This window comes from Oncorhynchus gorbuscha, linkage group LG25 (assembly GCF_021184085.1).
Source record: "Oncorhynchus gorbuscha isolate QuinsamMale2020 ecotype Even-year linkage group LG25, OgorEven_v1.0, whole genome shotgun sequence".
In the NCBI taxonomy this organism is placed as follows: domain Eukaryota; kingdom Metazoa; phylum Chordata; class Actinopteri; order Salmoniformes; family Salmonidae; genus Oncorhynchus; species Oncorhynchus gorbuscha.
This window is the reverse complement of record NC_060197.1, coordinates 3,249,678-3,274,768: the sequence shown is the minus strand read 5'-3', so window position 1 is coordinate 3,274,768 and position 25,091 is coordinate 3,249,678. Positions and strand designations below refer to the sequence as shown.

At 40.7% G+C, this 25,091-nt stretch overlaps 1 protein-coding gene across 2 annotated transcripts; it reads right to left on the bottom strand.

Moving 5' to 3' along the window:
- Positions 1-289: 289 nt before the first annotated feature.
- On the bottom strand, positions 290-23,559 carry LOC124013969 (anoctamin-6-like). Of its 2 annotated transcripts, none has more exons than XM_046328574.1 (20): positions 23,289-23,559; positions 14,509-14,579; positions 13,797-13,925; positions 12,219-12,284; positions 10,863-11,150; positions 10,414-10,527; positions 10,166-10,281; positions 9,874-10,008; positions 9,451-9,556; positions 9,105-9,165; positions 8,746-8,891; positions 8,496-8,573; positions 8,125-8,350; positions 7,618-7,787; positions 7,196-7,293; positions 6,325-6,455; positions 2,053-2,258; positions 1,607-1,812; positions 1,416-1,521; positions 290-1,269 (listed from the first exon to the last, which is right to left on the bottom strand). In XM_046328574.1, exons 1-20 carry the CDS (start codon positions 23,380-23,382, stop codon positions 1,054-1,056), a joined length of 2,763 nt encoding a protein of 920 aa, XP_046184530.1. In that variant the 5' UTR covers positions 23,383-23,559; the 3' UTR covers positions 290-1,053. The 2 variants fall into 2 exon arrangements, with proteins under 2 accessions (XP_046184530.1, XP_046184532.1); XM_046328576.1 differs by lacking the exon at positions 23,289-23,559 and adding an exon at positions 16,489-16,799.
- Between the last annotated feature and the right edge of the window lie 1,532 nt (positions 23,560-25,091).

Here is a 25,091-nt window from a genome sequence, read left to right as displayed (position 1 = left end):
TGACTCCATAAAAACCCTTCTTTAACCTGTCTCTTCCCCTTCATCTACACTGATTGAAGTGGGTTTTACAAGTAAGATCAATAAGGAATCATAGCTTTCACCTGGATTCACCTGGTCAGTCTATGTCATGGAAATATGTTTTGTACACTCAGTGTAAAGCCACTGATTCTTCAATAATGTAACTTAGAAATGAGTAACGGTCTTACTCAATCAGAACCCAAAATATAAGCTTGTTTTACTCTCTTGTGTGTAAATAATGTAATTGTAAAAAAACACAGTATAGCTTCAACACATGGTAAAAAATATAATTTGCATCTCATGGATGGTCAGTCCTGCATCCATATGTGAGTCCTTGTGTCTATGTATTTGAGATTGGTTACATTTCTCCTGCCCCATTCCTCAGCTGTGGTGGGAGAAGCTTTGTTATTGTGTGAATCCCAGATTTCCCCTTTGAAAGGGGTCGACCTGCAGGACTATTCAATGTCCACGATCCAGACATTCTATCTCATAATTATAACTTTCTATCTCATAGTTATATCTTACTATCTCATAACTTGTAGTCAGATATTTTTTATTGGGTGGCGGGAACGAGCTTCCTTACTTGATGGCTTGCCTGGTCAACGCAATTTGAGCTTTTGGAATTATTCCTGACTAAATCCAGCACAAAAAATCTGTATGTTTTGTTTAAAGAAGAAAAGTATTGTTGTCATTCATAATCTTCCATATTTACCGTACAGTCGAACATATGGCATTGAATGCTAATTTTATCAATACAAGACACATTAAATGTAACAGTGTACATGTAACAATCAGTGACATAAAAGTGCTAAATATGCAATTGATCCAAAGATCTGAGCAACAGAGCTGAGCTTCATGGCTGGTTTGGTTGGTCGTAGTCCCCACCAAGCTATTAAGCTACTAATAATATTAATTCATAGTAATTAAAGTTATTAAAACATGTATTGAATACATCTTTAGCTGCTCACAATACTTGTAAATATTGTAGGTCCTGACAAAGGCAGGACTCTCTCTTCTCTGACAAAGTTTCGGAGATTAAAAGTAAAGGTCCATAATCTCCTCCTCCTGGTCCTCATTGTGTTTAAGTATCTTATCAGCGACAGGCTTTAAGCGTTTGGTCACCAGTTTGAGGTTGGTCTCGTGAAGGATGACCTGGCTCAAGTACTTCTCTCGTTTGATCTGTTCCCTCACTGTGTAAGGCACGTCCGGGATCACGTAGGACAGAACGAACTTGGTCAGGTATACAATGTGCTGAGGGGACAAGGGTATAAGGGTCGGAAGGAGGGAAAACATTATTAGGATTTCTTGAATGGCTAGAAAATGTCCATCTGGCATTAGACTATACAGTAGAAAGAAAAATCAGGTCAAAGCAATGTTTCAGAGAAATTTCTACTCACCTCTACAACTATTATGAAAGCCATCTTGGCAGCTATCACATGCCAGTAGTAGATACTGTATTCATATTGTCTGTGGTGTCCTGGTGGGTATCTGAAATCTCGATATCTAAAGTATGACAGAGAGACTGCATGAAATATTTCAATGTCTAACACGATTTCATTGAAACCCATCTGATATACATTCACATTACCTGCAGGTGGTGCTGTTATTGAACCAGTAAGGTGTTTGCAAGGGCCGGCTCTGGTTGGAGAAGTCCTGGATGTCGAACACAGAGAGTGTGTTGTTGATGTAGCCCTGCATGGTGTGACTGGAATGGTCTCCATAGGGATACACAGAGAAAGACCAGTAGTAAACCAATCGTGGGATCATGTCTGATGTGAAGGCAATGATCATGGCCTGGCAGAGAGACAAGGAAGTGGAGGAGACAGTGCACTTTAAACTGGTGCTCATCATATTAGATGAATTATAATCTTTCTAAGAATGTCACTACATCAGCATGGTAACAATCAAATCATATGACTGACATCCAGTGATGGGATTATGCAATGGAGAATAAACCAAGATAAATACGTCATCTTGAAAAATATATGTATGTTTCATAATACTTCATTATCCAATGGAGGAGCCATCACTCACATTTGATGCCACAGCCAAGATGGCGACACCTTGGAGAATGGGTTGCCACGCCCCGATGTCTTGGGCCTTCTCTGGAACCATGCGGCGGAACTGGGTGATGATCTTCCAGGCGTCCACCCGGATCTCGAAGAGGTTATTGACCAGAGCCAGGACAGGAGCCAGGGGGAAGGAGGCCACGAACAGAGTCACAAAACCAAACTGGATTACTGTAGAAAAAAGCCACGCAGACACAAAGCCAAATTTGATCACTGCAGAAAAAAAGCCTTTCCATCAATAGATCTGTGAACCTGAAACTATGATAGTAGTTGATAGGCTAGCTAGGGGGGAACCTGATACTATGATAGTAACTGATAGGCTAGCTAGGCCGATGGTAAAGTCTACTTCTGGAGAAACCCTGACAAAAGAGGTCCTGCTCCCCCTCTCCATGACAGACGCAGGAGAGATGCCGCTTACTTCTATCCACCCTTGTCTGATCAACGCTCTACAACCAGCGCCTCATCGGCTGCCAGTGGTAGTTTTTTATTCAACGAGAGACTGGACGGACGGAAGGGCGGGGAGGCCGCAGGCACGCGCATCGACGAGATGTCGCACCCGACGGGGTAAGAAGAAACGGACCGTTCACACGGTCCCAGAACCCACGGGACTGAGTGTCTTTCATTTATCAAGCAAGATATTGAGCCCTGCCCATGTCTCTTTGCTTAATAAAGGGTTATATGTTGTGCCTACAACTCAGTGCAACGATTTTGATGTTAAGGTAGACATGTTTAAGTTTTTTATAAACATACGTTTAAGGGAATACTTCAGCTCCCCTAATTCTGACACTTCTATTGAACCAGTAGGTTGCTCTCCTGCACATACTCCGACTTCTTTTAGAAGCAAGAGTTATTTTATACCTCCAGCCAATCGCAATCACTCTATCGAGACATATTGCAGACTTGTGGAAAATGATGTTGGACTTCTCCTTAAGAATAAACAGGGATCCAAATCTTTCCATAATTTACCCAAGAATGAAAAACAAGCTTTGCTTGATTTACAATCTGATACGTCAGTCCTTATTCGTCCCGCTGATAAAGGTGGGTCGGTTGTACTCATGGATAGGACAGCTTATGTAAATGAGTGTCATAGACAGCTGCTTGACAACACCTTTTACAAGAAACTCAGAAGTGACCCCACTTCCCAATTTCAGAATACTATCTTGTCTGTCCTAGATGGGTATTTAAGTTCTGGTCAGATAACCAAAAAAGAACATGCTTTTTTGGCTATTCAACACCCTAAAATTGCCACTTTCTATACTTTGCCGAAATGACACAAGAATGTTACACAACCTCCAGGGCGCCCTATTGTAGCTGGCATTGATGCAGTAACGGCCCCTACTGTAGCTGGCATTGATGCAGTAACGGCCCCTATTGTAGCGGGCATTGATGCAGTAACAGCCCCTATTGTAGCTGGCATGGATGCAGTAACGGCTCCTATTGTAGCGGGCATTGATGCAGTAACGGCCCCTATTGTAGCGGGCATCGATGCAGTAACGGCCCCTATTGTAGCGGGCATTGATGCAGTAACGGCCCCTATTGTAGTGGGCATTGATGCAGTAACAGCCCCTATTGTAGCGGGCATTGATGCAGTAACGGCTCCTATTGTAGCGGGCATTGATGCAGTAACAGCCCCTATTGTAGCGGGCATTGATGCAGTAACGGCCCCTATTGTAGCGGGCATTGATGCAGTAACGGCCCCTATTGTAGTGGGCATTGATACAGTAACGGCCCCTATTGTAGCGGGCATTGATGCAGTAACAGCCCCTATTGTAGCGGGCATTGATGCAGTAACGGCCCCTATTGTAGCGGGCATTGATGCAGTAACAGCCCCTATTGTAGCGGGCATTGATGCAGTAACGGCCCCTCTATCTACTTTTGTTGACTTTTTTATTAGACCACTCACAGAACAGCTCCCCTCCTTTGTAAAGGACACCAGCAGTATGATCTCTATGATTGAATCTCTTGATCCTCTCCCTGAGAATACCTTGTTAGTTACTTTTGATGTTGAGGGCGGTATTGAAGCTATGGAACATTTTCTTCTGCAACGTGACCCTAATGAACTACCTTCCAGTGCTGCATTATAACATTGGCTGAAATAGTACTCACGCATAACTATGTCATGTTTCTAAATGATTTCTTTATTCAGACGAAAGGTACTGCTATGGGATCCCCCATGGCTCCTAACTATGCTCATTTGTATGTGGGTTACATGGAGAAACAGTCTATTTTCAATCCTCTCAAAAATGTTTTCTTGCCTCACATCATTATTTGCAAACGGTATATTGATGATATTTTTGTTCTATGGAGGGGTGATGCAAAACAGCTCCAGGCGTTCCATGCTTTTCTTAACTCCTGTTCTGAGCATCTGAGATTTACTATGCAATCTGATACACGTCAAATCAGTTTTCTTGATCTTCTGATCTTGTGTGAAGATAATGTTCTATACACTGATCTTTACAGGAAACCTACTGATCGTAACAGTTTGTTGAGGGCTGATAGTTGTCACCCACTTCCCTTGAAAAATAGTTTGCCCTACAGCCAATTCTGTCGAATCAAAAGAATTTGCAAAAAAACAGTCCGATTTCGAGACGCAAAGAAAGTTCAAGGAGAGGGGCTACACGAATAATCAGATTAATATTGCCATTGAGAAAATTCAAAACAAAACGAGGCATGACCTTTTTCAAGGTCAGTCTAGCAAAAAGACGCATTCTTGCATTCTAACTACCCGCTATTCAAAGTGCTCTGAACAAATTAAGGGAATTGTTCACAAACATTGGCACATCCTAAAATCCGATGATAGTCTCGGTAATGTGTTTTCGGACCTTCCCTTGGTCGTATTCTCGCGGGGCATGAATCTCAGAGACCAATTGGTAAACTCTTATTTACCACCCCAAGATATTCCTGAACAAAGTCTATTTGCGCCCCTACTGGATGGAAATGACAAATGTAATGGCTGTGCTCAATGCAATGGCACTTATAAATGTAGATCCTTCAAACACCCACAAACAGGGAAATCGATCCCAATAAAAGGTGTTATTACGTGCTCCACTAAGGCAGTTATTTATCTTATAACTTGTCCTTGTGGTAAAAATGATGTATGTAAAACAAAGCGTGAATTAAAAGTACATATCTCAGAGCATCGTAGCACCATTAGGTGTAAAAACTTTACTTATCCAGTTGCGGCCCACTTCTTGGAGGCAGGCCACTCGATTTCGTCTCTGCGTTATATTGGCATCGAACATGTCACCCTCCCTAGGAGAGGGGGTGACCTTGATAATGTATTGTTAAAACGAGAGGCTGCTTGGATCTTTAATTTAAAGACCCTTGCGCCCTTCGGTCTCAACGTAGACGTTGATCTGAAGCCATTCTTGTGATTATTGTGACTTTGCCATTGTAATTGTTTGTAAACTTGTATTGTCAAATTAATCTATGATCGTATGCTATCCATTTGTTTGTATGCTGTTCTTTGTATGATATTTTAATATTTGATTATTAACCAATGATATTAGGCCACTCCTGGCCATGATTACAGACACCTGTGTCTTTTGACACTATATAAACGAGTCATCCCGCAGTGTTTGTGATTATACCCTGATGAAGACAGCTTGGCTGTCGAAACGTTGGTATTACATTTTTGCATCTGACCTCCTAGAGTGTGCGGCTCTCTTTTATTTTCAGGCTGGCTAGGGCGAACCTGATACTATGATAGTTAGTAGCTCATAGGCTAGCTAGGGGGGGATCATGATACTAGGATAGTTAGAAGCCGATAGCCTAGCTAGGGGGGAACCTGATACAATGATAATAGTTGATAGCCTAGCTAGGGGGGAATCTGATACTATGATAGTAGCAGATAGGCTAGCTAGGGGGGAACCTGACACTATGACAGTTAGTACTGATAGGCCAGCTAGGGGGGTACCTGATACTATGATATTAGCTGATAGGCTAGCTAGGGGGGACCTGATACTATGATAGTAGCTAGGGGGGATTTGCACCATATATCTTACGTCCATCCAACCCTTCTAGATTAAGTAAGTCCCTTGGGGATAGGGGCTTGGGGTGGTTTCTGGACAGAGCCCAAAGAAATGGCAGGATCAGCTTATAAAACTTCTGAGCATATAGCTGCCACCATATTGTGTCCACACCTATCCAATCCTCTCAGAACTACAGAGGTGCCCAGGGATAGGGGCTAGGGGTTGATTTGGGTGGGAGAGAGTTTGCCTCATTCTTCATATCTTACCCATCTCCAGGTATTCATAGAAGAGGCCCAGCTTCCCAATGGGCTGCAGCTGATAGTCCTGCTCCCAGCGAGGAATCACCTTTTCAGACCCCACACGTGTGCAGTAGCGGAATATCAAATTCTTCATCCACCTGATGATGAGAAACATGTCAATCGCAGAATCATGATGCTTATAACAAGGTAATAGACCTCGCCAGCTTGTAGTCCTAAAAAACGGAAATAAGTTAGCATTTTCTATGGGGGAAATCCTAAAAAACTGAAATTAGTTAGCATTTCCTATGGGGAAATGAATAGGGAAAGAATGGGGTTTTGGGATAAATGCTGAAAATAAGGTCTGAGGTTGAAATAGGATTAGAAGATATTATATGTTTTGTCCAATGAGATAATATCAGTCAGTTAACATGACCTTAATGAATTGTGAATCCTTTATGTGCTTTATGTTTTTGTTTTGATTACATAAATGCTTTTTAAAAATCACAAAAAGTGACGTTAGCTGATGAAAATGATCTCATAGAACAAAACTTATCAAATCTCCTAAGCTTGTGTTTTTGGCATTTATCCAGAAACCCAACAAAAAAACATTAATTTCCCCACAGGCTTTGGCCAATAAGCCATGGTGGAGTTAGTCTCCGTTAGTGCCAACAAAAAGACACCTTTATGTTTGCTCTCTGAATCAGATAATAATGATGTCTGGATACAGATACCCTTGAAGATAAGGGGGAATTCCATTTTGAGTTGGGATGGAATAAACCATTGAACCAACCCTGATCCAATGTAACTGTCTGAAAGCAGGACAATTTACGGTTGCTGGGCTCCTAGAGAGCTGATGTGGTTGGCTATTTTATGTTCGTCCATTGAACCAAAAACTTACGGCAGCAACACCTCCTGAATGTTATTCCAGATGGCTTTACCGCCCATGATGACAGTGAGCTGGGTTGTCAACTCAATCAGACATCCTCCTGGATCACACTGGGTAGGATGAGACACAAACAATGCATGAACCAATGTCGGCCATCTTGTAGTATTACATGATAAAGCACCTCCATTCAAACAACTTGTATTTTGTGGAAGATTTCCTCATCCAGCTCTTTCATTTGAAATATGAAGGTCTCTTTGAGTCAAACAAAAATGCCACAGAATGCAACAGCTAATCATTTGGAAACGTAGTTAGAACACAAGCGAAGCGGAAAAGCAAAACACTGTCATACTGTGTTATCACATATTCTGTGCCAAGCACCAATCAACTGAGCCTTCAATCAACTGATCTTTCAATCAACTGATAGGCATACGTACCTCCTCATTCCTGTACTTGCCCAGCAGGTAAACAGGTTGTCCAGGGTAACCAACCACTTTCCCTTTGGCAAAGGCAATGTAGAAGCAGGAGGAGTAGTAGTTGACAAACTGGAACAGGAACATCTTCAGAGTCAGACTGTTCTCATAATCCGTCTTGGTCCTTGGTAGCTCTTTAAAATGAAGTAAGGCATCTTCTCAGTCTCATCAAAAAAACATCAGGCTTAAATCAAGCTTTTGCTGTGTCCAGATTCTGCAAATTAATCTGAATAAGGACATCAGCCAAGGGCTATTGTGGTGTGAATTTTCTAGAGTATAAATATGTTGGCATACATATATTTGGATTTACTCATACCATGGTATACTTGCAGAATGTTTGGGGCACTGCATCAACCTTGCTAAGGCATGTTCGAGTGAATATTAGCTCTTGTCTGAAAGCAGTTTGAGAAACACCAAAGTTCCGTATAGCAAACCACATATTTCCTGTTGTTTGACATTGGGGCGTCTCACCGAAGTCAGTGATCCAGATGGCAACCCTCTCATACAGGATGTTGAGTACCATGATTACTACGAAGCTGATGACAGAAGCAGTGACGGAGGTGGCCATTTGGGCAGTCACATACTCCTTAAACGGTTCGAGCTCCTTTAGGTCAGACTGGAGTCTCGTCGAAAATGAGAAGAACACTGCCAGTCGGTATACGATGATGGCCACCACTGACGCTAGGATCAACACAATCTGAACACAAGCACAAACACAAGAAGTGGAGGGGTCAGACCTGAATCAAAGGTTAGGGTTATATAAAACATGTTTTGCTGTTGGAGTGCATATGAATTGGCCTATTCAGAAGAAGATTACAGTAGAGAAATCCCAAAGTGTTTACCCAGAATAAGACGGTCCCGATTCCTAAAGACACTCTTATGCACCGTCCACAGACTGTATAAGGTACTTTCTCTTTTGCCTAAATGAAGAATAACATGTTTTACAATGAAGTAATGATACTGGTATTACTGTCCTTTTAAAACAAGTATATAACATTACTATCATCGGTTGTGGAGTGTTCATCTGGCCTCCTGAGTCTGACGCTATGGAATCGCCATAGGGACAGTGTGGCGAACACATCTCTTCCTTACCCGTGTGACAGGGTTGATTCTCTCGTGGTTACACTTGGCCTCATACTCGGGACGAGGTTGCTCCTCCTGCTCCAGGAACTCCACGGTGTCCCACTCATACTCCAGCTCTGCCTGGTAGCGCTTCCAGAACTCCAGAAACACGGTCACTAGAACCAGGATGGGAACAAGAGTGTAAAGCTTTATTTTACTTACCTGGTCCTAGACTGTAGCAGGAAAACTCTGCTAAACTCCAATATCATTATCATGCAACATCTAATTGCTAATAAACTTATTTCAACAAAACTACACACTAAAATAATACAGTTTCTGAAACCTCTACATTTGAACATTTGGTAAGTTGAATTAATTAAATGACTCACCCCAAATGGCCATAAAGACAGCAAACACCAGCGTCCCATAGTTATCAAATATGCACAGTTTCTAAGGAAAACAAGATCACATGAAATACTTAGCTTTTCACATCATTTTTTCAGTCCATCCAAGACTGTAAATGTATATGAAAACAACCCGGGTTCAAAAAGTTTTAATATGACTTGAAGCATGTCTCATGGGCCAAGGAGTCTGAGAAAACCGTTTAAGGGACTCACTATCCATATACGTCACTTTCATAATCATAATCACTCTGAATTGACCATGTGAGTGAATGAGAAAAAACCTGTACAGCCATGGACCGGAATTAGTGACCCTAATGTATGCATTACTTACTTTAGAAGATTCACAGGTGCTGTTGAGCCTCCAGTATGTGCACTCCTTATCACACTGCGGACACATCACAATATTTCCTCCAATCAAAGGGTCGCACACCTCTTTGCTGTCCAATAAATGAACAGAACAGATGGGTCAAACTTCACCAAAAACTCAACAGCAAAATGCAACACAGTTGTTAATCATTGGGTTTTCACACAGTTAGAGTGTCAGGGAACAGCATGGAAGTAACATAAATCAACTTATATTTATATCTACTTAACCTATATCTACTTATATATATATATTTATATCTACTTAACCTTGTGTGTCCTGTCCTGCACTTACTGATCTTCATTTAATATACACTAGATTTAGCAACTTGTCATATATTTCTATGGTGTTGTGGGTTTTTGAAGTACTTTCTTTGAGCTTTAAACTTACCTCCAGGTGCTTGTTTCTTGAGTCGTGTACCCATAAATGAAACAGCCAAGTCCAACAATGGCAGCGAGGGCCAGCATGGCTGTATAGAAGCCCAGCCAAGCAAAGTAAATTCCAATCTTCTCCCCATAATACTTTCTGTGAGAAAACGAAAGAAAATGTTATTATTTCCATCCCTTATTTTCCGTAATTACAATGATTAAGCACATTCTGTTTGGAATAATAATTCTCAACACCTTATTATGCTAAAGCAGCAATGTGCATTTTTGCGAAAGTAGATTAAAGCATGAATTACCTTATGAGATCAAGTGGCTGCATCTTATAGAAACTTTTAGGGTGAGCCCACTCGTTATACAGGAGGTATCTCTCATTGGGGCACTCATCTTCCTTCGACCTGACGTTGAATCTGCACTAAAGTAAGTTCACAGAAAACAAAACAAAAAAGTCCATAAAAACACTGCTCAGTCTTTTCACAGATCCATTGGTGTTTAATGTACTATGTTGTCAGTTACTAGTGCCAACCCACTCTTTATCCCCACTCACATCATGCAGGGGATAAGCAGCCTTGTACACCCCCCCATCGAGCAGCTTGGTGACACCAAACTTCTTGATGTTCCCTCGCACCTCATAGGGGGCTCGGCTGAGGATGTAGTAGGCCTGAGGAGGAAGACCAACCATTCTGTTATCATTGAAGTGTTAAGAAAAGAGTGTTAACACTGTGTTTTAAGTATAGGTACATTGATATTTTCACAGCACAAGGGCTGAATAACCAATCTCAGTGGTCTACAGACAAAATATCTTCCAACACAATTTAGCAGCATCAGAAACCTGAGATGCTTAAACTACCGAAAGAAAGTCAATGAGGTGACTGCTTTTTAGTGATTTATTTTTAATCTCTATCAAAATCTAGTGCGCTGCTGCATCTTTAACTTCTTATTAGTTGACTTTGGGGTTTATGTCCCATGATGAGGTAAAGAAAGCAGTGCACTTGCCATTCTACTCCTCATGGACGGCGTGAAGAAGAGGTCCCGGTCCTTCACGTAGAAGTACTCCAGCCTGTCCTTCTCGAACGGGGCAGTGAAGTACTCCGTCTCCTTGGCTATGAGGTCCTCGCTGGGGTAGAAGTGTCTGGTGATGCAGCTGAGGAAGTTGAAGGGTGAGGACGTGGTGGACAGATCATTGGGCTGAATGGGCAGCTTGATGTGGAGGACCTCGGCGTAGGTACACAGCACGTCCCAGGGCATGTGCACCTTGACGAACAACAGCTTCTCATCTACCACCTTGTCGGAATGACGAAGATAAAACAACAAGATAAGGCAGCCCTTTTCATTTCAACTAAATGTATTACAATTTCAGTAATCCCCTAAGGGGCAATTAAGAAGACATTGCCATGATCACAAATGAAATCCTCCACATAAAACAAGTACTAAAACATCACATAAATCTAATGCAATACGTTATTATTGTCACGCCTTGGTCATAGTATTTTGTGTTTTCGTTATATATTTGGTCAGGCCAGGGTGTGACATGGGTTTATGTTGTTGTATTTCGTATTGGGGTTTTTGTATTATTGGGATTGTGGCTGATTAGGAGTGTTGTATAGGTTTGGCTGCCTGAGGTGGTTCTCAATCAGAGTCAGGTGATTCTCGTTGTCTCTGATTGGGAACCATATTTAGGTAGCCGGGGTTTCACTGTGTATTTTGTGGGTGATTGTTCCTGTCTCTGTGTAGTTGTTCACCAGACAGGCTGTATAGGTTTTCACGTTCCGTTTGTTGTTTTTGTATATTTATAAGTTATTTCATGTATCACGATTCTTCATTAAAGAACATGAGTAACCACCACGCTGCATTTTGGTCCGACTCTCCTTCAACAGACGAACGCCGTTACAATTATCTACAAAATCAGAAGTTGGCTCTGTGTTTATCAATGTTAACTCACTGATCCTATTCCATGAAATATCACAAAAGTTTGCCAATAATTGGGAAACTACTCAAATAATGGGATTGGTGCCATAGTTTCCCACTACAATTCAATCTCAACCCTTTCTGAGGAAATAGTTGGCTGTTTAAAAGGAAAACTTTGTAAAACAACTGTGTCTGCCATCTAAAATGCAGCCAAAAACAAGATCCACAAGGTCACTTAAATAAGCAGCATGATAATAAAACTATGTAACAAAAACAAACATGAGGTATTTCTCTACCATTTCTGACCAAACGAATGTAAGATACTAAATATTGTGTCCATCCAATCGTCCCTGAAGATCGACACACTCAACCCCACTCTGCAAGCTAACAGCAGAGTAAATACGTAAAGCCAGTCCTTGTAGAATGCATTATGTGGCCACTCACAGATCTGGCAGCCTCTAGTTCCATCCCCATCTTCATCAAGCTGGCCTCAAAGTACTCTCTCCGTTGCTAGGGAAGAGAATACAGGATGTTAAATCAATGGATCCCTTGTTTGTAACACTGCCCCTTCTGTTTCCCTAATGGATGAGATCCAATCTCTTTCTCTTATTACTCTTGTAATGAAAAGTGCTTTACAAATGTTAAATGTAATATCTAATACATTATTATTATTATCCCATATTAACTGTGGTTGTGTATAATAAATAATGAATTAAAAGTTTCATTATATTGACATTACATTGACTTATTTCCCCTCAATGGATAGCAATGCACTGACTGATTTCAACAATGTATGAAACTGACTACATCTATATGGGAATTGTGTGTACGATACAAGACTTCTGATAAAACCACGTAAAATAAATAAAAGCTCATTGGTCAATCAAAATACATTGCTTCTACATACGTCTGTATGCTTCTGTTTAGTGCATCCACAATACTTGTAAAGAATTGTAAATACAGTATATATAACTGGGTTGAGAATGACTAAAGGGTCCGTTTCTAGGGAAGTGGAATTTTGCCTCCTTTTCCCTCTCCATCTGTGAAAGTGCATTAAAACCACCACAGCAGAACTTCAGTATAATGGAGTGTCCATATAATGGAGTGTCTAGTCTGGGCATGTCATAATAGCCCCACTGGGACATGACATCAAGAGCTTGGCAACATAAGCGACCACAGCTGCATAGGAGGCGTGTCCACTCCTGCTGCTTTCAATACTCCCTGCTCCCAAACCATTCATTGTAAACCATTCATTCAACATATGGGGGATTGTTGGTGAATCACAAATGTTACCTCTATCAAAGGTGTATTTACTTATTATTTCAGCCATTATGATGCAACAAAATCTGACATTTGGAAAATGATATTTTGACATTTGCAAGTGTATGTTACATTTCTGTCACCTTGTTGTGATGGATATTGTGAAAAAGAGATTTTACTTTCACAAAAGTGTGTACTGCAGTCCACGACATACCTGCATGTGCAACATCCTGTCTAGAGTTTCCTCATGTTTTATTTTGGTATGTTTATTTGGCATATGATGATAAAAATGATTGTACATTTGTAAATGGCCTCATATTAATCATAGGGATACCTTAGATCTGACACACCATGACTGCAGCAAAGAAAAACTCCCTGTACAAATATTAAAAGTCCATATTCCGGGTGTACAATGAGAAAGCGTTGTGTGAATGCCTTAGGTCCTGGCACAATACAACACAAGTTTCTATGACGGAACATAACACTGATTCCTACAAGTTAACATCTTTGATGGAATGTGGCTTTAGTAACTTGTTTCATAGATAAAATAGTACTCCTCTTAAGCTATAAGAAATCACATTTAGATTCACATATTCCTCAAAACTATGCTTACATTGTGAAACTGCATATCATTTCAAACATGCTTTTTCACAGCACAGTAGGAATTCTGTTTTTAACTTCTGTCAGACAGAAACCTGCTGCCCATGTTGAATGTGAATAAGGACACTTAGACTCACAAACTGCCACCAGGAATGCACTTACTTTACGTTTCTGGAACGTTCTATTCTTGTCGATCTCCTTCATGTCCTCATCTTCATAGACTAAGACAAAGTCGATCCGTCTAACCCCATCATTGAAGAACAGAGAGTCAGATTTGCCGTTGAACTCAGCCTGTGGGAAAAAACAACAGGCGATATCTGGTAGCTCCACAGTGATATCTGGTAGCTCCACAGTGATATCTGGTAGCTCCACAGTGATATCTGGTAGCTCCACAGCCTCAAACTCTTCTTCTTCCATGATATCATACATGTCCTTTAACAAGAGAGGGACTGAAAGACAGCCTCACTGTGCTTGTATGAGACCCTATTAGACAACGTCTTTCTCAACTGACACCAGACGTAGATGGGAGAGGAAGGGAAGAGTCTACAACGGCAAAAAGTGACACACCCTTTTTGTTCCATGAATGATAACAGTCCACATTTGAATTGGCATCAAACATAGACCTCTCTTGTAATTACAGATATTTGGCACATTGATCCATGCATTTTCTGCATATGAAAATACAAAAGTGAATAAATCCACATCCCTCTTGGTGAAATACATACAAGAACAATCCTTGTTATACAAATATGGTATTAATTGTAAAGTTGTTCATTGGCAGCTCAAACTAATACTACAACTACTATCAAAGCTATGAGCACTAATCATTTTCATAATGCAGAAATGTTATACAATTTAAAGGGTTGAGACTCACCTTCTCCACTTTGGGCACTGATGCCCCCTCAGGTATAGTCTCAAAGGTTGGCAAAAACTCCTGAGAATAGACTGCCCCCCCCCCAAAAAAAAACATGTATTAAAGACATGAGAGACATGCATGACAAGATCTTGATGGAGATGTGACTCTTCTTAACCACCATCTTTTGTAAGACTCTGACACAAGGCCCGGCACATTATTATGCATTATCAGATTTACTGAGCATATGCTCCAGTGCAAAGTACTCACATCTTTATAATACCAAAGTAAAGCTCATTCAACAACCCACATTAAATTGTGTTCATTCAGTTAAATGTTACATTTTATTGTGTCTGGTACTACATTCATACTTTACACAACAGATGACATTCCATCGGGAAAACTTCTAAACGTCCCATGGTAGGAAGTACTATGGAAACCTAATGTAACTGGAATCAGATGGTGTTTGGAAAACATTACCCTTGGTAACGCCCTGGAAAAGACTGTAAATGTTCAAACTCAGATACTCCATGATGGAATAGTTTGTTTAAGTCTCTTAGGCAAATACCTCCATTCGACAAGTTAATAGCAACTGTGCTAATAAAACTGCGCTGAAAACATTATTTACAAATCTTCCAATGTTATTGAATTGAAGCATGCTTGTACTTCACTTGACTTGCTTGTATGCAATACTTGTTTGGAATGCAGATCCTTTGACGTTACCAGAAATACTTAAATACTTGCATACTGCATGCCATGTGTCATGTATTTCTCCAAGTTTGACTGTGTACATATGAGACACAATACAATCTTTACCTTCAAGCAAAACCATCCACATAGCTATGTGATTTATACAGGCAACCCTTTTCCCCCTGTAGAGTGCTTCCCTAGGAACAGACATGCTACGCTGAGCCTGCTTGTACTGGTGCTAGACCAGGTCAAAGGCCATGTTTACTAGCTCATGGCAGAAAGACAGACTGATGAAGCACCAGCACTTGTTGGAAGCACATTCAAAGTACTTTGCTAAATGGAGAAAGTATAAAAAGAAAACATAAATGGATGTGGATTTTTTTTCAGGCCCTTCCCTCAGTGCATGTATAACCTGAAACTACAACTATTATCAAGTAATTACCTAGTAATGAAAACCTGCCTGATCCCAGAGAATTGATACATTGTAGGAGAGTGGGAGTCTACATTGGGCCAAAAATATGTTAGTTTCTTGTGAATGTAGACTGGGGTAGGGGCAAGCTGTGCAGTCAGCCATAGGCTATGACTGAAATCTGGCATCTGTGAATGTAATCGGTGCAGTTGTTAGGCCTATGCCTATCTATTGCTATGTCCTCCAGTGTGATCAAGGAATACTTATGTATTCCAGCGACCTCAGTACAACAACTAGCGACGTAGTCAAGTAAGTCGGACCTCTTGGTGTATTGGCTAAGGCCTTAGCCTGACAACCACAGATATCCCAAAATTCGCTGCACTGGTGTCAGAAGTAGGATGGGGCATCCTTCATGGTAAACACTGAGGCCATGGAATGTGTGCCTGTGCATAGAGATTTGGAAACATTGGAGCTTACTTTCCGAAGGAAGGATTGACCAGTCAGTGACTGGGTTTGATTCGCAGTTAGGATACCCTCTAATTCACTACAGTATTATAGACACCGTGGTAGATGATAATGAAGTTTATGATAATGTACAGTGTAAGGTAGAGCAGAACCCTCTCATCACAGAAGGCAATGGTGGTGCCAAAAGTCAGTAGTTATTGCATAATTCTTGAACGTTTGAAATAATAAAGGAGAAAATATATAAGATGCACAACATAATTACATTTAAGAAGAAAAAAAAGTGCACAAAAAACTATATTTTGAATAGCGTAGCGTAGCATATGGTTCATGATGGGTGGAAACGAAAGGCTACAGAGGAAGCCTACATTCTTCCGCCCTTTTCTCTTGCGATAAAATATCTTGTGTTGCGAAAGATAATGAAATCCACGTGAACTTACCGACGTCCTCTATCATACCCATCTCGATCTCCGTGTCGCCCTCTAATTCTATTTCGGACACATAATCCATTTTAAAAATGTCGTTGTACCCGTCCTCACTAATTTTAATAAATCTGTCACATATCACAAGTCATTAATGGTTCAAAGTGGAGGTTTGTCTGGAAAATTTTACCGCGGGAATAAGGCATCATGTAGATTACTGCCAATGAGCTGCATGTGTTCCAAAAGTTGATTAACTTTATTTGTCAACATTGTTTCAAAAGAAAAAAACGGTGCATGCTTTTCAGAACAAATTCTAATTTGAAAGAATGTGTGGGGTAGTCCTATACGGACTATGGGTACTTTAGGAGGAGGGCTTTTGAGTAGTCTCTCTCGACAGACCGGTTCCTCCCACCAGCCTAGTTTTTGAGCGATTTGGCAGTTTTGTTACGCCCACATAAACTGTCTGAATAGCATTCGTTAGGCCTGTAGTGTAGTTGTCGTTTTCCAATTTCCGATTTCCATATGCAGTGATTGGATGATTGTCATTGGGAAATGTTATTATTGCATTTGCTGGTTATTATTAACCAGTGGGCCCGTGGGTGTCCTCAAAGAGCTTTGGAGTCCTGAAAAGGTAGGGACAAAGCAAACAAATTGAACATAACAGTATGGTCAACATATCTCACATAGAATTGAAAGATTGTTTGACATCCATATTGTGGAATTTCATATCTTGAGTGTTGACAATAAATATAGAGCACAAATTATACTCGTAAAATGTGACCCCTTGTTATCTGTTCTGTTCCCAACCAAATTCCCTGTCAGATATTGTTCCCTATACTGTTCCATATTAGATAGACCTACGGTTCCCCCACCATACTGTTCCCTATACCGTTCCATATTAGATAGACCTATGGGTCCCCACCATACGGTCCCCCATTAGATAAATTCAGTGGCGACCTATCATTCATGGCCTGTTTTGCATGTTATTTTGGCATTAAGACGTGGCACATAACAGTTTGCACACACTACACTACCATTCAAAAGTTTGGGGTCACTTAGAAATGTTCTTGTTTTTGAAAGAAAAGCAAAATAAATTGTCCATTAAAATGACATCAAATTGATGAGAAATACAGTGTAGACATTTTTAATGTTGTAAATGACTATTGTAGCTGGAAACAGCAGATTTGTAATGGTAATTGTAATATCTATGTAGGCGTACAGAGGCACATTATCAGCAACCATTACTCCTGTGTTCCAATGGCACGTTGTGTTAGCTAATCCAAGTTTATCATTTTAAAAGGCTAATTCATCATTAGAAAACCTTTTTGCAGTTGTGTCAGCACAGCTGAAAACTGTTGGGCTAATTACATAAGCAATAAAACTGGCATTCTTTAGACAAGTTGAGTATCTGGGACATCAGATGGCTTTTTCTTTGCAACTCTGCCTAGACGGCCAACATCTAGGAGTTGCCTCTTCACTGTTGACGTTGAGACTGGTGTTTTGCGGGTACTATTTAATGAAGCTGCCAGTTGAGGACTTGTGAGGTGTCTGTTTCTCAAACTAGACACTCTAATGTACTTGTCCTCTTGCTCAATTGTGCACCGGGGCCTCCCACTCCTCTTTCTATTCTGGTTAGAGACAGTTTGCACTGTTCTGTGAAGGGAGTAGTACACAGCGTTGCACGAGATCTTCAGTTTATTGCCAATTTCTCGCATGGAATAGCCTTCATTTCTCAGAACAAGGATAGACTGACGAGTTTCAGAAGAAAGTCTTTGTTACTGGCCATTTTGAGCCTGTAATCAAACCCACAAATGCCGTTGCTCCAGATACTCAATTTGTCTGAAGAAGGCCAGTTGTAATTGCTTCTTTAATCAACACAACAGTTTTCAGCTGTGCTAACATACTTGTTGGTTGTTGGTGGAAGTTTACATGCACTTAGGTTGGAGTCATTAAAATTCATTTTTCAACCACTCCACAAATTTCTTGTTAACAAACTATAGTTTTGGCAAGTTGGTTAGGGCATCTACTTTGTGACGCAAGTCATTTTCCCATGAATTGTTTACAGACAGATTATTTCACTTAGAATTCAGGGTCAGAAGTTTACATACACTATGTTGACTGTGCCTTTTAAACAGCTTGGAAAATTCCAGAAAATTATGTCATGGCTTTAGAAGCTTCTGATAGGCTCATTGACATAATTTTAGTCAATTGGAAGTGTACCTGTGGATGTATTTCAAGGCCTACCTTCAAACTCAGTGCCTCTTTGCTTGACATCATGGGGAAATCAAAAGAAATCAACGAAGACCTCAGAATTGTTTTTTCAAACCTCCACAAGTCTGGTTCATCCTTGGGAGCAATTTCCAAATGCCTGAAGGTACCACGTTCATCTGTGCAAACAAGTATCAACACCATGGGACCACGCAGCCATTATACCGCTCAGGAAGGAGACGCGTTCTGTCTACTAGAGATGGACGTACTTTGGTGTGAAAAGTGCAAATCAATCCCAGAACAACAGCAAAGGACCTCGTAAAGATGCTGGAGGAAACGGGTACAAAAGTATCTATATTCACAGTAAAACGAGTCCTATATCGACGTAACCTGAAAGGCCGTTCAGCAAGGAAGAAGCCACTGCTCCAAAACCGCCATAAAAAAGCCAGAATACAATTAACAACTGCACATGGGGACAAAGATCGCAGTTTTTGGAGAAATGTCCCCTGGTCTGATGAAACAAAAATAGAACTGTTTGGCCATAATGACCATCGTTAAGTTTGGGGGGAAAAGGGGTAGGCTTGCAAGCCGAAGAACACAATCCCAACCGTGAAGCACGGGGGGGGGGGGGGGCAGCATCATGGTGTGGGGGTGCTTTGCTGCAGGAGGGACTGGGCCACTTCACAAAATAGATGGCATCTTGAGAATGGAAAATTATGTGGATATGTTGAATCTCAAGACGTCAGTCAGGAAGTTAAAGCTTGATCGCAAATGGGTCTTCCAAATGGACAATGACCCCAAGCATACTTCCAAAGTTGTGACAAAATGGCTTAAAAACAACAAAGGCAAGATATTGGAGTGGCCATCACAAAGCACTGACCTCAATCCTATAGAAAATGTGTGGGCAGAACAGAAAATGCATGTGCGAGCAAGGAGGCCTACAAACCTGACTCAGCTTCACCAGCTCTGTCAGGAGGAATGGGCCAAAATTCACCCAAGTTATTGTGGGAAGCTTGTGGAAGTCTACCCAAAACATTTTTTCCCAAGTTAAACAATTTAAAGGCAATGCTACCAAATACTGATTGAGTGTATGTAAACTTCTGACCCACTGGGAATGTGATGAAAGAAATAAAATCTGAAATAAATCTCTCTCTACTACTATTCTGACATTTCACATTCTTTTTTTTGTTTTTGTTTTTCATGTGGAATTTTTACCCCTTTTTCTCCCCAATTTCATGGTGTCCAATTGTTGTAGAGTAGCTACTATCTTGTCTCATCACTACAACTCCCGTACGGGAGGAAACACTGTGCACCTGGCAACCTTGGTTAGCGCACACTGCGCCCAGCCTGCCACAGGAGTCGCTGGTGCGCGATGAGACAAGGACATCCCTACCGACCAAGCCCTCTCTAACCCGGACGATGTTAGACCAACTGTGCGTCGCCCCATGGACATCCCGGTCGTGGCCGGTTACGACAGAGCCTGCGCGCGAACCCAGAGTCTCTGATGGCACAGCTGTCGCTGCAGTACAGCACCCTTAATCACTGCGCCACCCGGGAGGCCTCGACATTTCACATTCTTAAAATAAAGTGGTGATCCTAACTGACCTACGACAGCAAATTTTTACTTGGATTAAATATCAAGAATTGTGAAAAACTGAGTTTAAATGTATTTGGCTAAGGTGTATGTAGACTTCCGACTTCAACTGTACTTAAGTATCAAAAGTAAAAGTACAAATAATTTAAAATTCCTTTAATTAAGCAAATCAGATGGCCCCATTTTTTTTGTAAAGCCAGGGGCACACTCCAACACTCAGACATGATTTACTAACAAAGCATGTGTGTTTAGTGAGTCCGCCAGATCAGAGGCAGTCGGGATGACCAGGGATGTTCTCTTGATAAGTGCGTGAATTGGACCCTTTTCCTTTCCTGCTAAGCATTCAAAATGTAATGAGTACTTTTGGGTGTCAGGGAAAATGTGTTGTGTCTCTTGCTTGTCATTAAATGTGAAGACTTATTTTATCAAATTAATTCTCTATATGTAATTATTAAACTAATAATGTAAACTTTAATTAACTGTCAGGATTTGGCCAGGGTTGTTCCGGTTTTTGGTCACTAGATGCCCCCATTGTGCCTTTTGACCTTTTGTCTTCCCTTGATCCCCATTATTATTTGCACCTGTGCCTCGTTTCCCCTGATTGTATTTAAACCCTTTGTTTTCCTCAGTCCTTTGCTCTGTGTTTGTATGTTAGCACCCAGCCCTAGTACTCTGTGAACTCTTGTTGATCCCGGTGGACTCTCTTGTGGAATTCTGTTTTTTTTTTGTTCTTGTTTGTTTGTTTTTGAGTATTTTTTGAGGCTTTTTGTGCTATACCTTCCACCTTGTGGATTTACCTTTTTATCTTGGCGGATTACCTTTGTTCTTATGGAATTCCTTTTGAGGTTGTGGAGTTACATGTTTTCCTGAAGAACTTCATTTTTTACTTCATTAAATACACCGTCTCAAGTACTGCTGTGTCTGCCTCATCTTCTGGGTTCTGCCAACTATTCGTGGCTCAGTTGGTTAAGTGACTGTTTCTCACTCCGGAGACCTGGGTTCGTAACCGGGTCCTGACATTAACTAGGAAGTCGGGCACCACAGGAACATTTTTATAGAGTATTTTTCCCGAATCGACTCTAAAGATATTTTCATATCTTATCGAGTACAGTCTTCTTGTAATGCCAGATTTCCTCCTCTTCGCCTGAAGAGGAGTAAGGATCGGACCAAGATGCGGCGTGGTAAGTGTTCATTGGGATTTTAATAAGAAAAGCCTGAACACTATGAAATACAAAACAATAAACAATAAACCAAACCGAAACAGTCCCATGTGGCACAGACACAGGAAACAAACACCCACAAACCAACAGTGAAACCCAGGCTACTTAAAAATGGTTCTCAATCAGGGACAACGATAAACAGCTGCCTCTGATTGAGAACCATTTCAGGCTAAATACAGAAATAGAAAAACATAGAAACACAAACATATACTGCCCACCCCAACTCACGCCCTGACCATACTAAATAAAGACAAAACAAAGGAAATAAAGGTCAGAACGTGACACTTCTATAAATGAATTACTACCTCATCAGTTCTCATTCCAAACAACATAAAATTCTTGGCTATCTGCACGAACCCAGCCTTTCCTATAAATCATCCATACACCAATTGGCTCAATCATTTATTTTCTACTAACTAATTACACAATTACAGAATATACAATTCATGATCACATCATACAGTAAAATACCATCCCTAGTTGACTAAATAACACAAAACAGTGTGGTTATAACACAGTAAATTCAGAGGAAGACTAAGAACATGGGTCTCTATCGGACCTGGGAAGCTATTCTCACATAAATACATATGCCACTAACGATCGCTCATTTGGAAAAGCAATGCATTGTATTTATGTGAAGCTGACTTTGATAGTTGAGCTGGTGATGTGAGGCTCTGGTTTGCCCAGTCGATGTAGCCCTTGTCCTTTGTAGAATCTTCCGGGTTGTCGTGTGAGAGGTTCACATGGTCTGAGAGATTCATCTCACTCTGGAGATTCGTCCTCGTTGGTCAGTGTTCTTGACAAGTCCTCCCATTATTTGGAACTTAGGTGACTTTGGGTCATGGGGGCTTTTATAGAAATGTAGAAAAGGGGTTGGTTCATCATTTCCAACCAATGTCTATTAACACTGGGGCGTGGCTACTGACTTAGTTAAACTTTACAGGGGAGACAATGTTCTCATTTTAAAGGTTAACATTACATTATGTAATTTCACAAATAGTTTCATCTTTACTCATTCATTTTATACAAGAATTAGATGCAAGCCTCATAACTGAGGAACCTGTACTAACAGAGTTAGGGTAATAGGCTATGACTGAAATCTTGCATCTGTGAATCAGTGTGGTTGTTAGCTTATGTCCACCAGTGTGATAAAGGAATATTTATGTATTCCAGCGACCTTAGTTCAACAACTAGTGACCTCATCAATTGAGTCTGACTTATTGGTGTAATGGCTACCGTGTTAGCCTAACAATCACAGATATTTAGGCTTGAGTCCCGGTCACAACACCCAAAATTCGCTGCATTGTAAGAAGTGGTATGGAGCATCCTTCATGGTAAACACTGAGAGCATCGAAGGTTTGCCTGTGCATGAGTGACCTTGGACTGACAGTTGCTGAGACAGTTTCAGTCCAAACTAATTTACAGTTTTATAAACACTGATGATAATGAAGTTTATGATAACGTATAATGTAGGGTATATTGAGGCAGATAGATAGAGGCACATACAAAAGATAACTGAGTTGAGTGTTCCTCAGCTAAGCAGAACCATCTCATTAAAGAGGGCAATGGTGGTGCCAAAAGTCAATACTGTTATTGCGTACTTTTTAAAGTTTGAAATAACAAAGGAGAAAATATATAAGGGACACAACAGAATAACATTTGAGCAAATAAAATACCATTTTGGTTCAGATAGGTGGAAACGAAAGGTTACAGAGGAAGACTACATTATTCCGCCCTTTTCTCTTGCAATAAATCCTCTCGTGTTGCAAAAGATAATGAAATCCACGTTAACTCACCAACTTCCATTCCCATCTCTATCTCCGTGTCGCCATCCATTTTTGTCTCGGACAAAGAATCCATTTCAAGAATGTTGTCCCCACTCTTATTCATCTCAAATATGTCACATATCACAACAAGTCATCAACGGTCAAACCTGGAGAGCAAAATGTTACGGCGGAATTAACGCATCATGTAAGATCACTACCAATGAGCTGCATGTATTTCAAAAGTTCCCACTTTATTTCTCAACATGGTTTCAAATGAAAAAACATTGCATGCTTTTTAGATCAAGTTCAAACTTGAGAGAATGGGTGGGGTAGTCCTATGAGTAGTATGGGTACTTTAGGAGGTGTTGTTTTAGTAGTCTCCGACTGGCGGGTTTCCTCCCACAATGTTGTTATCAAACCAATGTAGGTCTGCCATTTCCGAGATCAGTTTTTGAGCGACTTGGCAGGACCGGCAGTTTTGTTACGCCCACATAAGTACGGTCTAATAATTGACTATATATATATATATATATATATATGCAACAGCATTCTTTAGGCCCATATTGTAATATGCAATTGTTTTCCAGTTTCCATATGCAATGAATGATTCTCATTGGAAAATGGTATTATTGCATTTGCTGGTTATAGGTCTGTGATTCTCAACCAGGTGGCCCCTGGGGGGCATCAAAGAGCTTAGGGGTCCTGAAAAAGCAGTGATGAAATGAACAAAATGAACATATCAGTAGGAAGGCCAAAATACCTCATATTTAATTGAACAATCATTTGACATCCATTCATATATTGTGCAATTTCATGTCTTGAGAAACCCGCACACGGCTCTTGGTAGTGTCACTGCTCTTTATTAAGCTTTATGTATTGGCATCAAGGCCTTCGTCAGAGCTTTTTCAAAAAACAAAATAAAGCTCTGACGAACGCCTTGAGGCCGATACATAAAGCTTAATAAAGAGCAGTGATACTGGAAAGAGTAGTGTGCAGGTTTCTTCTTTTTTCTCATCTTATTCAACTGTTACCATGCACCTGCAACAAAGATCCTTCTGTAGCTCAGTTGGTAGAGCATGGCGCTTGTAACGCCAGGGTAGTGGGTTCGATTCCCGGGACCACCCATACGTTGAATGTATGCACACATGACTGTAAGTCGCTTTGGATAAAAGCGTCTGCTAAATGGCATATATTATTATTATTATAGATCGCTCAGATGTGCGAGTGCCTTTTGAATTTTATATCTTGAGTGTTGACAATGAATATCGAGCACATCTTGTTATCTGTTCTGTCCCAACCAAATTCCCTGTCACATACTGTTCCGTATTAGATAGACCTACTGTTCCCTGTTCCATATTTGATGTACCTACTGTTCCCCACCATACTGTTTCCCATTAGATAAGTTCCATATCACAGTGTTCGCAGATACTTTTGTTCCCCATCTTTGCTTCCTATCAGGTACTGATACCCCATCAGATAGGTTTGGGTCAACTGTTCCTTATACTGTTCCCTATCAAATGGATACTGTTCCCCATCATAATTGTGCCCTGACAAATACTGTTCCAACCTTTCTTATCATAATACAGAGTATAGCCATGATGACAAATTGAAATTAAAGCAAATACATTATTTGTCTAAATACATTATTTATACGATTAAAATTGAACATTTTAATCGTATAAATTGAACATGTCATATGCTGCACATGGATTGTGCACATTTTCAACATCAGGGATCATCAGCTAGATTCAGCCATGGGCCAATTTTTTCTTGAGTGGATGGTCTGGGGGGCGGAACATAATAAAAACATATTTGTACACTTCAAATTGACCG

Bases quoted from the DNA above. Each gene is read 5' to 3' on its own strand.
- LOC124013969 (XM_046328574.1), bottom strand. From the start codon at position 23,382: ATGAATAAGAGTGGGGACAACATTCTTGAAATGGATTCTTTGTCCGAG. The intron at 14,580-23,288 runs GTGAGTTAACGT...GGGGGGGGGCAG, and splicing joins AGAGATGGGAATGGAAGTTG to TCTATTCTCAGGAGTTTTTG. The intron at 7,294-7,617 runs GTACGTATGCCT...CATCCTACCCAG, and splicing joins GCAAGTACAGGAATGAGGAG to TGTGATCCAGGAGGATGTCT.